General features: G+C 51.1%; 1 protein-coding gene across 1 annotated transcript; it reads left to right on the forward strand.

Annotated features, from left to right (window-relative positions):
- Positions 1-1,770: 1,770 nt before the first annotated feature.
- Positions 1,771-12,459, forward strand: LOC149354950 (uncharacterized). Its single transcript, XM_089583558.1, has 4 exons — positions 1,771-1,929; positions 5,148-5,313; positions 11,130-12,043; positions 12,385-12,459. The coding sequence occupies exons 1-4, from the start codon at positions 1,771-1,773 to the stop codon at positions 12,457-12,459; spliced, it is 1,314 nt and encodes a 437-aa protein (XP_089439684.1).
- Positions 12,460-14,866: the final 2,407 nt, after the last annotated feature.

Genomic DNA, 14,866 nt, shown 5'->3' on the forward strand with positions numbered 1-14,866 from the left:
CGCGCTCACCTGTGAAATACGGTCTCAACTAGCGATCTCTTGAAACACAGATTCCTTCAGCTCACACCGTTGATATTTCGGGTCTGTCATATCCCATGGAAAGCGCCTCTCTTCAATCATCGCAATCAGGTCACTTTCCTGGCACCAAGAGTACGACGGCGGCATGTTCAAGCGAGCAACTGGCACATCGTATGCCGGCTCCTGTTCGGGTGGTTCTCGCGCACAAACCCGTCACGAAACTGCTGAAGCTTGCGGCTGAGGCAGTCCCTGGAACAAGACATTCCTTTTGGCTCGTTCGTCAGAAGTGTACGCTTGCTCGCAAGAATGCGACGGGGACCGAACGTGCTTCCCCACGGCAGCCTTCCCGTCTGTATGCGCCCGCCTGCAAGACGCCGTACCGCAGCAGAAAACATTACCACGAAAAGAAACGCTCTGTTTTTTGCACTTTGCAGACGACGTTTCCAAGCACGAAAGGCACAAAAGCGGTGAATCACCGCAAAGTGCTTGGTTTGGTTGGTGCGGTGTCTCCAGGAAATTCGCCCGGCCGGCGAACAACCTGTCTCGTTTCCCTGCCGCTCGTGCAGTGTGACATGAAGTTGTGGGACGAGTTGGTTAGGCGACTTGTTGACGGCTCGCTTGCGAACGTGCTTGGTTCATGTCGTTGTTGTGTTTCCGCAGTGTGACGCGGGCTATTGATACGTATAAAGGTTTTTGCTATTAATTAATTAATTGATCTATGTCAATGAAACTTTTTGTTCGATTAATTATCACTGAAATACATTTCAATTCACTTCAAACTTTAGTTTTAGTCCTTTGCCTATTTTTGCACTATTTTGCGGTCCACGGCTATTTTCCCGTCCGCTCACTATATCTGTGGTGTTCGCAGGTCCCGGCAAGGAAGAAGCGATGAGAAGGTTGCGTAGTACTTTATTGGGAGAGAGCTCGGAAACCTTTCTGGTTAACATCCCTACCTTTCCCCCTTTCTGTCTCTCTCTCTCATGCAGGTGCTCGCTTTTTGTAGAGCCACTGCTGACGTCACTTGGCGCGTCACTTACCACGCCGGTAACGCTGCGGTGGCACGCATCAATATCGACGTCCGCACTGTTTCGACGTTTTTAGACATTTTTGGCTCTAGTGAATTAACTAGTCATCCTATCGACAATTTTGTTTGCGCAGCACCCTCACACCACCCTCTATCGATCACAAATATTCGTTTAATGCTACCTCTTCTGAGAAGGTCACAACTGCTGCGGACAAGTTTTGCGGGCACGTTTGGGTGACACGACCCCGCCGACATAGCCTAGAAATGCTTTCGCATTATTACATCCACAGATCACCCGACGGCAGTTTTTTATTTCTTTCTATTAACATTGTTGCTATCGTCAAAAGCGTTCGCCATTGGTTTTCTATGACAGTCTTCACTGTTCGATGCGATCGATGAAAACACTTCAAAAAAAAAAAACAGTATCTTACAATTTTGCAATTTTCAAAATTTTTCTCCGATAATATTTGCCAGGGAGTTGTTGACAAAGTAGCCTCATTGAAGGGTCCGTAGAAGACCGGGGCAGTGGGGCCGGGACCACCAGTGCGGCCGCATCGTACGTGCGAGGCGACAAAGAAGAAGGCCAAGAGGTTTGGCACGGGCCCTTGCGCCTGCGAAGAAGAGGAAGAGGCGCTCCATTCGGCCAGGACTCGCCCGCAACCCGGCGGCTCCTCTGACGCGGACAAAATTGGGCGCCGGGCGCAGAGGTTGGGCCACCGAATGCATGGATGGACAGCGTTGCCTGCGCTGACTACCTTGTGGTGAGCCAGATCCTCGACTACGTTCCCGTCAGCGACCTATTCAACACCAGCGAGGTCTGCCGCCTCTGGCAGGTCATCAGCCTCGGCCTTCTCAGGCGGAAGCTGCGCTACCTCTGCTACTGTCACGTGAGTCTCGCCAGCGGACGCGACGGGAGGAGGAGAAAGCGTGCGCGCCTGCTTTTTCGGCAGTGCGGCTCCCAGAGATAAGGCTGAGGGCCGGTTGCTACTAGAGGGATGGGATCGTGAACTGAACTGGAGGTGCCGAGGCGCGGAGTTTCGCGGAACTTAATAGGGCACCACAAGAACATTTCGGGCGTGCGTGTGCCCGCTTATCGAAAGAGACAGCATTTTCTAGCTTGAGGGAGCGCCGCAAGGAAGAGCCTACTAGCGCGAATGTATTCAGCGTGGGAGTGCCTGCAGCGTCGGCATGTATTTACACTACAGAAGGTGTGTGCGGGAAGCTGGGGTCGGTAGTTACGACTGCACGAAACGCGCGCCGGCGTGAGCTCCACCCAGCGCGTCACGTTCACCATCACAAGGCAAGCAAGAACTTACCAAGTGAACCGAAAAGTCTGCGCATTGGCGGTAGCGCTTCCTTGATTTGTTGGTGTACTTTACCCTGAGCAGAGTGGTGAGGGGCCGGTAAGAGTTAGCATTTGTGTTCATGTTCAGTTCTTAGGTAAGGCGCTTCCATATTTTAAATGTACAAGTTTGTGCGCACAACAGCATACTCTTGACGTTTGTCGCCTGCAAAAAAGAAAGCAAGCCGGTGGCTCAGCGGTTATGGTGCTCGGCTGCTGACCCAAAAGACGCGGGTTCGATCCCGGCCGCGGCGGCTAGAATTTCTTTGGAGGAGAAATTCTAGAGGCCCGTGTACTGTGCGATGTCAGTGCACGTTAAAGAACCCCAGGTGGTCGAAATTTCCGGAGCCCTCCACTACGGCGTCTCTCATAGCCTCAGTCGCTTTGGGACGTTAAACCCCATAAACCAAACCAAACCAAAAATATTCTGAGGCAGCACACGGTTGGGTGTCACGGCATCTACTCATATGCGAAGCAGCCAACAGCAGCAGACGTATCGGTTTCTTGCCACTTCACCGGCCTTGGTGAATGTATACCGGGTGTCCCAGCTAAATGTAACCAAACTTTAAAAAAAGGCGAAGTGTCCTAGTTCAGTGAAACCAACTCAGGGTTGTTCATAGTCTCGTGGCCTAGTCTTGAGTATTTTTTGCGTCCTTCAAGGTTCATTAGTTTAATTAGCTAACTTTTTAATTATTGACTTCAGGAAGAAAGTGTCAATGCAAAAGTTTAAGACCACCTCGGACAACCGCTAGTAGTGCTGTTTCCGTCAAGTTACGACTTACGTAGCTTCATTTATTGGCCTTAAAAGAAAGTTGTCACATGACAAGCTGCTCGCTAACTTCTCTGCCCCAATGTGCACCCAAAGTCTCATCGAGGAGAGGACTTCAGAAAAAACGGATTTTATTCTTTAAGGCGCGTCTTGGGACGTTGAAGTGGCACAGTTGTCATGCTTTTTCCTATTGTGCGGGTTATGGCTAAAGGCCGGTAAAAAAACTACTTTACGTAAATATTACTTTGCTGCAAATGTCCCAGTAAAAGAACTGCAGATTGGGCTAGTTGGTGTCGATTCATAGTGATGGTTCAACAGTGCAAACACACACAGACCAAGAAGGAGACAAGACACACACAGCGCTGTGTGTGTCTTGTCTCCTTCTTGGTCTGCGTGTGTTTGCGCTGTTGAACCATCACTATGTCCCAGTACGCTGTTTCTCAAAGCGATCTACAACTTTTCGATTGACACTTTGTTCCTCAAGTCAATAATTAAAAAGTTAGTTAATTAAGCTTAACTAATCAGTCAACCTTGAAGAACGAAAAAAATACTGCAGACTAGGTCACGCGACTCTGAACAACCCTCATTTGGTTTCAGACGGCTAGGACACCCCGTGTTTTTTAAAAGCTTGGTTACATTTAGCTGGGACACCTGGTATAAGCCGAATAACTTCAGCCAGGTTAAGCGCGCTGCGACAGCACTGTGGTCTGCAAGTGGTATTCACATCGGGCGGTGGAATCCCTCTCTAAACAAGGGCGATTGCGCCGACGTCAGGCGTTCCACAAGCTGCGCGGTGACGCAGCATCTGGTTTTGTTGCGAATGCAACACTGCGCGAGTCGCCGAGTCATTTCGCGGAGCTGATCAAAGGCCATACTGCGCATGCGCGAGGAGTGGTGATGTCACACGGCGCACCGCTGGGGTGCCGCCGCCGTTGCTGCGCGGGTGACTCAAGAGGTGCCGCCGCCGTGCTACGTGCCGGGGCGCCGTAAGGGGCGCCGGGGCCGCCGCCGCTGCTGCGCGCTCTCCATCGCCTCTCTCTCTCCTCGTTGCTTTCGCAATCCTCCAGGTTTAACCAGAACTAAGCCACAGCCATTTTTTTTTGTACGGCGGCGGAGAGGGGGATTCTTTGCTCGGCCGGCACAACGGTCCGCTCTCTGTGAGGTTTTCTTTGGTCTGGAGCGTCGCTTTTTTCGCGTCTAGCAAGTTCGCAACCAGTGTTCTGTGGGGCGCCCTTGGTGGCGTCCCCTGTTCTAGACGATCAGTCGTATGGGAACAGCAGTGTCCCCCTGGGCTCCCGGCTGTGCGCGTCATTGTGGGAGAGGGAGTGCCTCCGTGGGGCGTCATCCAGCTCCGCGCCGTGGTCCCCACTGTGAATATCACTTTAGGGCCGTTTCACATGCTGCGACTAGAACGAAAATAGTCGGCCTAGTCGGTGACGCCGCAGTGCGATTTTCGCACAGTGCTTTCACATGCAGTGCGTACCCAGCGAATTCCGTCGCAGGGACACGCAAGGTTGCTCGATGTTCGCATGGGCAACCCACGATTAAACGCGACAGAAACGCTGCATGGTATGTGTTGATGATGTTATGACCAGCGTGTTTTTAGATGCAAGGCAATATTTCATATGTTGTGATTAGAATAAACAGTTTTGCTTACGCCGCGGCAACAGCTCCCACGTGACATGACGTCACGCGCCATCTCGGCGCTGCCCATTGGTCAGTCGCAGGGCGAACGCACCGACGCTGCGACTGAATTCGAATCGGACGGAATTCGGTAGCAGGCCGTCTGCGGCTGGACCGACGGCCCTCCCCAGTCGCAGACCGATGGAATTCGCAGCGTCGCAGGCGAGAATCGCTTGCAGGTGAAACGGCCCTTACTCGCTTGCAAAAGAGAGAAGCGACCTGGTGGCATCACGTTAAAAAAGTTGATCAAATTATTCATTGTTTTCAAGTTCGTTCTCACACATTTCTCCATTCGACTTTGCTTTTGACAGATAAAGTCTGAGGAAAAATGCCAAACCACAGCAAGCGGTCTGCCAAAGTTTCTGGAAGACTTCTGCCGGGATCTCCGACGGTTTATCCAAATTGCACGACAAGCGGGATGCAGCCCCACGTTCGGTTTCCTGTCGTATTCGTCCAACCCGAAGGACGAAAAGGCTGGTAAGTTAGCTCTTAAGTGCATACCCGTTCCGCCCATGCCCCGCCTTGCGTGCTGCTCCGGGCAGCCGGCTTCTCAGTCGAGGCCGCCTTCGAACAGCTTTGCATTAGGCTTAAGAAAGGACACACGTGACTCGGGGGTCTTGTTTCGCTGTTTGCCGTGTTAATCACAAAGCCGCTCTTCGGGAGGCTATACCCAAATGTGATAGCATCTCTGTCGATTGATGTTCGAGTCATACGTTCCCTCACTTGTACTGGGCAGGGCAGTACACCGAATCTCTCTGATCGCCCCGCAAAATGTTCTCATACCACAGCGCGACAAGTAAAAGAGCAGAGTTCGCAGAGGAATGCTGTCGCTTCGAGAGACAGTATATAGTACGATGACTATTTTCTATGCAAGGTGGATCTCCATTCCGTTTCCCGCTTTTCTACATACTCTAAAACTGAAGCGGTAAATTAAAGCACTCGGTTACTGATGCTCATGAGCGTCCGGAAGGGGGGGGGGGCAAGGGGGGGCGGTTGCCCCCCCCCCCCCCCCTCTTCGGGAATCACGGATATTATTTGTGCACTATTTCATTTTTGGTGCTAACCTACCACCGCCCCCATCCCCGGACATCAGGTGCCCCCCCCTTCCCTCCCTGGAAAAAGTTCTGCGGACGCCCTTGCTGATCTGCCCCCCGCATATTCGTTAATGATGGGCTATGTGAGAAACTGGGGGGGGGGGGGGGTGTAGTCATCAATTTAGATGTCAGTTTCCTCAGGCGAGTGAACAGCTCTGAAGCACGTCGTATCGGCAAAGGGCTGAAGCTTGCAGCCAGCTTGCGACTCGAGCGGCTGCTCAATTTCAGCGTGCATAGCGCACTGCAAACTACGACGTGGAACGATGCGCACATGTGTGACGTAAAGCTCGTGTCGTAAGTAAGCGGAGAGCTGAGCAGTGATCGGACAGCGTTTACACTAATATAAATTAGGCGTCACAGAGTGCTCCAGTTCCGCCCAGGTCATTCATGTCGTCCAGAACATCTCATTGAATGAGTTAATTGCCATTTACACGTGACGCACGCACATTACAGCTAGGATAGCATTTAGGCATAACATAATCAATATCATCATCACCAACTTCACTACGCCCACTGCAGAGAAGGCCTCTCCCATACCTCTCCAATTAACCCTGTCCTTTTCCAGCTGCAGCTCCCGTATCCCCGCAAACTTCTCAATCTCATCCACCCACCTAAATTTCTGCCGCCCCCTGCTAAGCTTCCCTGCTCTTGGAAGCCACTGCAGATCAGTGGTCATCTTGCCTTCGCATTATATGCCCTGCCGAAGCCGATTTCTTCCTCTTGATTTCGATTACCCTACAGACGGAATAGAGCTGGTAGAGCCATAAAATTTAATAAATAAGCGCAAGGTAGCCGACATAAGGAAGTTTAATATGGAGAGAATCTAGCATGCCCTCAAGAAAAGAGGTAGCCTAAAAGCGGTGAAGAGGAAACTTGGCATAGGTAAAAACTAGATGCATGCGTTAAGAGACAAGGAGGGCTTCGTCATTAGCAATATGGACAGGATAGTTAGGCATAACATGGCGATTATATAAAAGCGAGAGCCGTCCGCCTGAAGCCAAACCCATCGTTGTGGTTTCTGCATTGCAGTTGTCATTCACCGGCTCTCTTTTCCACCTGGCTCCTAAGGGTTAGGGAAACAAAACTGCACACTCCCGCCCCTCTTATTTTTTTTCTGTGATCTTACCTTGATTTTCTGCTCCTAACAAGGGTTTTTGCTGCTTCTGAAAATTCTCCCTCTTGCCACGGGAACAGCGAACTCTCGGCGCCCGCTAGCGTTGCGAATAAGTAACCAAAAAAGTAAAAGTCTGACTGATTCAGTATCCTCAACATGCTTACTTTGGTTCCGTTTTGCTCTTATGGATTCCCTTGAGCATCATGCAATGACATACGCAGAAACAAGCAGTACTTTGAATGATAATAAGTGGGCTCCTGAATAATCCAGATCGAACAGGACGATTGATCATAGCTGCTGCATGAGCACTATATATATGCAGCATTCCGCCTTCTGGCTCAACCCGTCACATTGAGTTAGACCTTTCTACTATTGTACAGGTTGTACTTCAGTGTCTACAGCCGAGAGTTTAAGAAAAGCTGGCGCAGTTTAACGAGCAGAAATATTCAATAAGGGAAATAAAATAATTTTATGAATTTTAAACTGTTCAGAATGAGCTAAATATTCCAGCTGTAAAGTTGCAGAGCGTCGGAGCGAATCACGAATGATGCAATTCCTGAATATGTTGCTTCATTCGCAACGTTTTTGTCCATGTTCTGGAGGAAATGTGGCAACTCAGCAAAATCACGAGATTGCGGACGTTCGAACATGCTGACATCAACTATGGCTACGCCAACAGAGGCGCAGCATGTCAAAGGCCAGAACGGGAACGTTGTCAGGCAAAGGGTATTCAAAGCTTGCGCTTCTGTCGCAAACATTTCAATCGGATTTCGCGAGCTTTGTTCACAGTGCGAACAACTCTCAGCATAGCTATGAGGCTATGAAATGTACTCCATTTTCGATTTTCGTTGCCGCTCTGAAACTTTCGGTTCAAAACTTGAAACTTCTTTCTGATCTTCAGCGTCGTAGTTGTACAAGTTGATTAATTTTAGCTAATGTAATACTCACTGTTGAGTCGCTCAAAGAAGTCGAAAAAAAATTATGTCGGCCAAACCGTTGGCTTTCTTGCGCCCGAATTTCGAGTGGAGCTGGCATTTGGCTGTAATTTTGTTTTATACTACGTTTTGGCTGGGGTGCATGCCTGAATCGTTCAGAATTAATCCAAAGTCCACATCGTATGTGGCTATGCCGGACGAAAAAAGATGCTTCCGCCACAGCTGCACTGCAGCGCCAGCACTTGTCGGCGGCAGAATCATAAAAGCAGACGAATGACATAAGAATGCTCCACAGCCTTTCAGAGGCGAGAGATGGCGCTGCCAGTAAAGCTGTTCCGAAATTACCTTTTTGGGTCCGGCATCGCCGCGTACGATGCGGACTTTCGATTAATTCTCACCGATTCAGGCCAGTATCCAGCGCAAGCGTAGTATGAAACAAAACTTCATGTCAAATGTCGCCTCCAGGCGAAATTTGAGCCCGAAAAAAACGAGCGGTTAGGCTGAGAATTTTTTTTTCTAATTTTCTCTGAGCGACGCAACACTCAGTGGGTTAGTTGGAATAAAATAGCGCAGCTTGCTAGACGTCCGCCAAAAGTACTGCTTCACTTCGATGACCGCGAATTGTAAGAGCTTTTCCTCCCCAAAAACCTTGTCTTAGTCTTGCATTGGGTGGGACGCAGTGCGTACTAATTAAACAACCTAATATGGCGAGTGTGAGCGACACGTTGCGCACAGCTCGTGGCAGCCCGCTCACAGCCTCTTGCTTCTAGTCTGTGTTACGTGCTTGATCTTTAAATCAAGCAGCTTAGGGCTGGCTTTTCGTTCTCTAACTTAATTTCGGTATATACAGGGTGTTTTACCTAAGATTTTACACAATTTTTAAAAAGAGGCTTTTTGAGTTAGAAGAGCACTTTTTTCGACATAGCATCGTCAGCGGTGTAGTACCTCACAATGCAGCTAAGACGTGCTAACTAGCGAGCTGGATAACTAATACTGAATAGTTAAGTTTTTAACTATTACTGCTAGGTTCCTTAATTATTGAGAGGCGTGTAGCCCACCGTAATTAATATCCATATCAACGTTTAGAATTTTGAAAAGGCGGTCACCCTTGGCGCTGTGGCCCATCTAATTCTGCTACATCGCGCCAAAATACATGCGCTTTCGAGTAGCCTGCAGGCAAAGTAAGCCTCCAGTGCACGTAACTCGCCGAAATAGCCAAAGTTTGTTGGGTCACAGTGCCGAGGGTAAACGCGTTTTCTAAATTCTAAAAGCTGATATGGATAATGCCACATTCCTGGGCACTCTCGTGGCGCCGTCTCCCGGCCGAACTGCCTTCCTCGCTATTCTGGCTACCCTTAGCCATGGTGGCGGGCAGTGCTTCTTCTTCGTCGTTTCTTCTGTGTGGTCCCCTCGGGAGTCCGCTGCTGCCTGGCGCTACACAGTAAAGCGTGTCCTGGCCGTCCCGACTGTCGAGCCGTGACATATTTGGTGGAGGTGCTGGGTAACGTCCCATGTACACTGACTCCGAAGACGCCTTTGAAGCCAGTTCTCAGGGCGTAGACACAACCCCCGTGCACAAAGCGAGCCGCCGCCTGCTAGGCCTACAGCAAGAGTTTAGCGGCCTGACAAAACCGTCACGGAAGATGACAACAACCACTGGTAGCCAGACCACTCAACGTTTTGGAGCTGACGCTCCGTTCGTGCTCCACGCGCCCCGGTCACCGCCGACGTTCACGGAGACAGGTTTGAAGACGTTGAAGATTGGTTGGCCAGATTCGACCGTGTGGCAGCCTTCAACCAGTGGGACGGTGAGCGCAAGTTGAGGAATGTCTACTTCGCGCTAGAGGACTCGGCAAAGATCTGGTTCGAGAACCACGAGACCTCTTTTGCCACCTGGGAGGTTTTTCGGCGTGAGTTGCTGGCGACATTCGGCAACAGTGAAAGAAAAGAGAAGGCGGAAGTCGCTCTGCACTCCAGGTCGCAGCAGCCAAATGAGAGCGTCACCATGTTCGTTGAGGACATGATGCGTCTCTTCAATCGAGTCGACCCTGCTATGCCCGAGGCCAAGAAAGTGCGTCACCTAATGCGCGGCGTAAATGAGCAGCTCTTTGCCGGACTGGTCCGTGACCCGCCAAGAACAGTGGCCGACTTCACAAGGGAGGCAACGGGTATCGAGCGCTCTCTGCAGGAACGAGGCGCGCACTACAGACGTCAGGCTACCGTAGCAGCCGCTTCCCAGTACACGCCTACGTCGCTGCCCGCCGAGGAGCTTCGGGAGCTTGTAAGAAGCCTCGTTCGCGAGGAACTGGCGAAACTTCGCCTTGAAGTTCCACAGGCCAGTGTCGCTGCCGTAACGGACGTGGTCCGTGACGAAATCCGACGAGCTGTGCAGCCGCCTCCCGCTCCACACCTGGCGCCCTCCGTTATGACGTACAGCGAAGCACTACGAAGTCCTAGGCCAGCGATGCAAACCTTTTCCTCCGTCGTTCCCACATTCCTGGGCACTCTCGTGGCGATATTATTTAAGGTGTGCTAGATGCCTCTCAATAAATAAGAAGCCTAACAGAAATTGTTAAAAAGTTAGCTATTCAATATGAATTAACCAGCCTGCTAGTTAGCACGTCTAAGCTGTATTCTGACGTACTACACCGCTGACAATGCTTGTGTGAAAAAGCGCTCTTCTAACTCAAAAAGCCTATTTTTAAAAATTATGTAAAATCTTAGGTGAAACGCCCTGTATATGTTACTCTGGGCATGATGTCTTTTTGTAGAAAGGGCGTTCGCTTGAAAGCTGACTTCACTATCGCGTCCATTGAAAGATTGTCACTGGCAGGCTTCGTTCGGCACACCTGCTGAATTCTGCGCAAGAGCACGCGTCAGGACGCTGATACAACACGAGCGTGTTTCGATTACTTTTCTTCGTTTTGAACTGCTGCGTACGGCTTCGACTCTGGCCTTTGCCGTAATACCATTCATATCTTGCCTGTTGTCTCGCAACCTCGTCGCTATACACAAAAGCAACGAGACCGTTCTTAAAGTTTTGTTTCTTGACCGTTTCCCAAAGGGTGTTGTTTCTGAATTGCTCTCGCTTGCGTCGTCTTGAGGCCCGGAGCGAGTGCGCCAATGACGGCGTCGCCTTCGCTTTCGCAGTTGTGCAACAGGTGCAGAGCCAGCTGTCCCCAGAGTGTGTGGTTGTGTACCACCGGTCGAAAACTATAACTATGCGGCCTCGGGACGACCCTACCAAGGCGTGCAGTGTGCATCGGGGAATAACGGGAGCCTTCCTGTTCGGCCCATCACCGGGGGCGCCTACGGCGTGCCGCAGCAACAGCAACAGCCGCTGCCGCAGCAGCAGCAGCCGCAGCAGCAACAGCAGCCGCAGCAGCAACAGCAGCCGCAACAGCCGTGCTGCGGAGGCGGCGCCGGGCAGCAGCAGGTCGTGCCGTGCTACGGAGGTTCCCGATGTCCCGGCACCCCCGTACAAGCGCCAGTGCAGTTTCAAGCGCAGCCGCCTGGAAAAACTGTCCAAGCTGTGGCGACGCGCTGTTCTGCGACGCCCGGTGGAAGATCCCTGCCTCCGGAATGTGGCCCCGGGTGTCATGCTGTTCCACTCCTTCCGTATCCCCATGGAGGACGGCCGGTGCCTGACAACTCACTGGAGAGAAGAGCATACGGGGAGGGTTGTGGCCGTGTCGTTTATGCGTCTGTTCCAACAACGCGATGCAACGCGTGTCCGCAGCCTGCTCAACAGTTTCCGTCGCGAGTTCAGCCCGTGCCGCAGCAGCAGCAACAGCAGCAGCAGCAGCAACAGCAACAACAACATTCACAGCAACCATCGCGCCAGCAGCAGTACTCCCCGCAGCCCAGCCGGCAACAGCACCAGCAGCCGAGACAGCAGCCCCAGGGACACGTTTGTTATCGTCCTGCAGAATTCCATGGAGGATACGCGGGAACTTCAGGCACTAGTGGAACTATTCCCGCAGGTGCCAGTCATGTCCATCAGTGGTGAGTTCCTCCGGGACGAAGAGCTCCTGCTCGTGGGGGAACCTCTCGCCCAGCGCAAGGTAATTTTGTCTCGCACTTCGTATACCGCCCTCTGACGATGCACTCCCGGTGCTGAGACCGGCGCGCAGCACCGGTCTCGACACCGGGGGGGAATCGCCAAGTAGCGCCCGCACGCAATGCGGCACGTTCGGAACCTGGAGAGGGTTCGGAGACTTTTGGCCCCGACTGTACACCGTGCCGTTTTGAGGTGCTAATGATAAACAGTAAGCGATGAGTGTGCCCTTTCAAATTAGGCGTTTCTTGTTAACTTCCATTTAAGCTGCACTTCAGAGCGCAAATATATGTGTGTTGTCGGGACCGACCGTCTTGAATGCAGTTGACTGTCGGTGTAACATTGCAGGTGATCGTCATGGTCGTGCGACTACTTCCGCCCGGCGCCGAGAACCACGTAATTCTGGATGACAAGATTGATTGAAAAATAAAGAGCGCCTGGCTGATGAGAGCATGACGTCCGATGCAACGGGTCATACCTTTGTTATAAGCGCACATTTTGAAACCTTGTGAAGCTTCATTTTACGGTTTACATGGTGACCTTTACCAATGCAACCTTAACAGATCTATGTAGCCTCCAAGAATCAGTTATCATTATCTCGTGTAACTTTAATGTCCAGTAGCGGTTTCACTGGCTACGCTCGAATGCTCGCAGGTTTAGTGTTGCACAAGACATGTGGCGTTATCCCTCTTCAATTCAGTTTGTGCCGTTGCAAGAAGGTATGTTGATCTGTGGACTATGGAACGTTGGTTGTTTATACCATCGCAATAGCGTAACACAACCTCCGGTTCGTTGTCAGGTAAATGTGTTGTAATGAAGTCAGCAACGAAATGCTGACTGCATTACGGCCCACATGCTGCAGTTCAGACGCATTAAAAAATCATTCAAGCAGTGCTGCTGGAACGGCACGCATAACGAAGACGATGCTGCAGGGTAATTAATATCAACAGGAGTTTTTTTTGTCAAGGGAGTTTACATCGTGTTTTCGCATCATGGAAGATATTTTTCATGTTGTTTGGTCAGTATTGTGGGTACAGGATTGAATGGCAGCGTGAGCGGATGAAGGAACAAAACTGTCGGAGAAAATGCCTAAGCGAATGTGTAAACGCACTTGGGCGCTCAAGATATTTGGCTAGTGGTTTGTGCAGGCGACATTGCTTCCCACAATACCTTCTGCTGTCCTCTGATCTTGTCTTCAAACCAGACAATATTTTTCCTTCAGCTCGCACAGTACCATTGACCACGACGGGGGACGCATTAATATCGACAATGTAAACACTGTAGACAAAGCGATAATGCATGAATACCACAAATAAATGGGCTTCAACGGACTGTGCTATTGTGCACACTGAACTGTAGATAAGGTAACATGCGATGGCATGTAAATCAGTCACCGCGGCTCTTCATACTCCCATATAAATCTGCAAGTTTTGGATGGCCGGTGCGTTTGCCTTTAGAAGATTCAACCGAACACTGAACAAATTACAGACACAAGACACCTGTGACGGTCGGCGTGGGCAGCTCTGTCGACACGAAGAGGCGCACGACGACCGTAGTCTATGAAGGCACAGAGGCTTGATGTGTGGGTTCGAAAGCTGTGGTCGCAATTTTCTGTACATGCGAACTAACGAACCAGCAGTGGGCGCAGGAGTCTCAATAGCTCCTTGGCTCTGCTCGGAGCTCTCTTGTAGGCGCACAAAGGGCACAGCTGCCATGTAGCATGATTAGCATACACATGTTGCTTCAAAGCTGTACGCATGGCTGAGCCTTTATACTGTGCTGTCCGGTTAGTTACCCCATGCTGTGAACAGAGCTGGGTAACTACTACGGGCGCGAAAGCAACGCAGGAATGAGAAATGGCATAGCGGGCGTAACGCGTGGAAGGACAAACTAAGCAGTAGACTGTGCGAACTGCAGAGCATGCGAGCCGCGGCTGAGTGAGATAAGGATCTTAGGCAGAGGTCCGATAGGACGGCACCTGAAATGCTGGAAGCGTCCCATATTAGAAGGGAGACGGATGCAGTAGTGACATCTGTGAAGCTCTTGAAGGCACACATCAAGTATTTTTAGCGTTTCTTGTAAACATTTTTATGCGAGGCATACTACTTCAGCTACCACTTCAGCCCTTCACCGTGGTTGTGCGCCTCCAAATCACGTGATACATGACGTCGCACCACGTGACACGATGACGTCACGGCAGTGGAGAAACGGGGACCCACCTCGCGCCGTCGCTGTGGTTGTGCGCCTCCAAATTACGCGACACGATGATGCTTCGCATTCTCCAGGCTTAACCAAGTTAAGCCTCAGCCGTTTTTTGACTATCATTGTATAGCAGACCGTACTGCGCATGTCTCGATTCCCCCTCGAACGCACGCACGCACGCACGCACGCACGCACGCACGCACGCACGCACACACACACACACACACACACACACACACACACACACACACACACACACACGCACGCACACACGCACGCACGCACGCACACACACACGCACGCGCACGCACGCGCACGCACGCGCACGCACGCACGCACACACACACACACGCACGCGCACACACACACACACACACACACACACACACACACACACACACACACACACACACACACACACACACACACACACACACACACTTCTGTATATATGTATATATATGCGCTGGCCTGGCTGTTCAATGAAACGCATGAGGCTTGTTCTGTGTCTTCTTTCTCGGCCTTTTCGTGCGTGTGGCGGACTAGCTTCTTTCCCGGCGGACAGCTGCATGCTAAGAGCGCTTTTATTCTTCTCGCCATGAAAATAACGTCTGGAGGTTACAAGACA

Source organism: Amblyomma mixtum, chromosome 3, assembly GCF_055824585.1.
Source record: "Amblyomma mixtum isolate Tamu chromosome 3, ASM5582458v1, whole genome shotgun sequence".
NCBI lineage: Eukaryota > Metazoa > Arthropoda > Arachnida > Ixodida > Ixodidae > Amblyomma > Amblyomma mixtum.

Bases quoted from the DNA above. Each gene is read 5' to 3' on its own strand.
- LOC149354950 (XM_089583558.1), top strand. From the start codon at position 1,771: ATGGACAGCGTTGCCTGCGCTGACTACCTTGTGGTGAGCCAGATCCTC. The intron at 1,930-5,147 runs GTGAGTCTCGCC...TGCTTTTGACAG, and splicing joins GCTACCTCTGCTACTGTCAC to ATAAAGTCTGAGGAAAAATG. The intron at 12,044-12,384 runs GTAATTTTGTCT...GTAACATTGCAG, and splicing joins AACCTCTCGCCCAGCGCAAG to GTGATCGTCATGGTCGTGCG.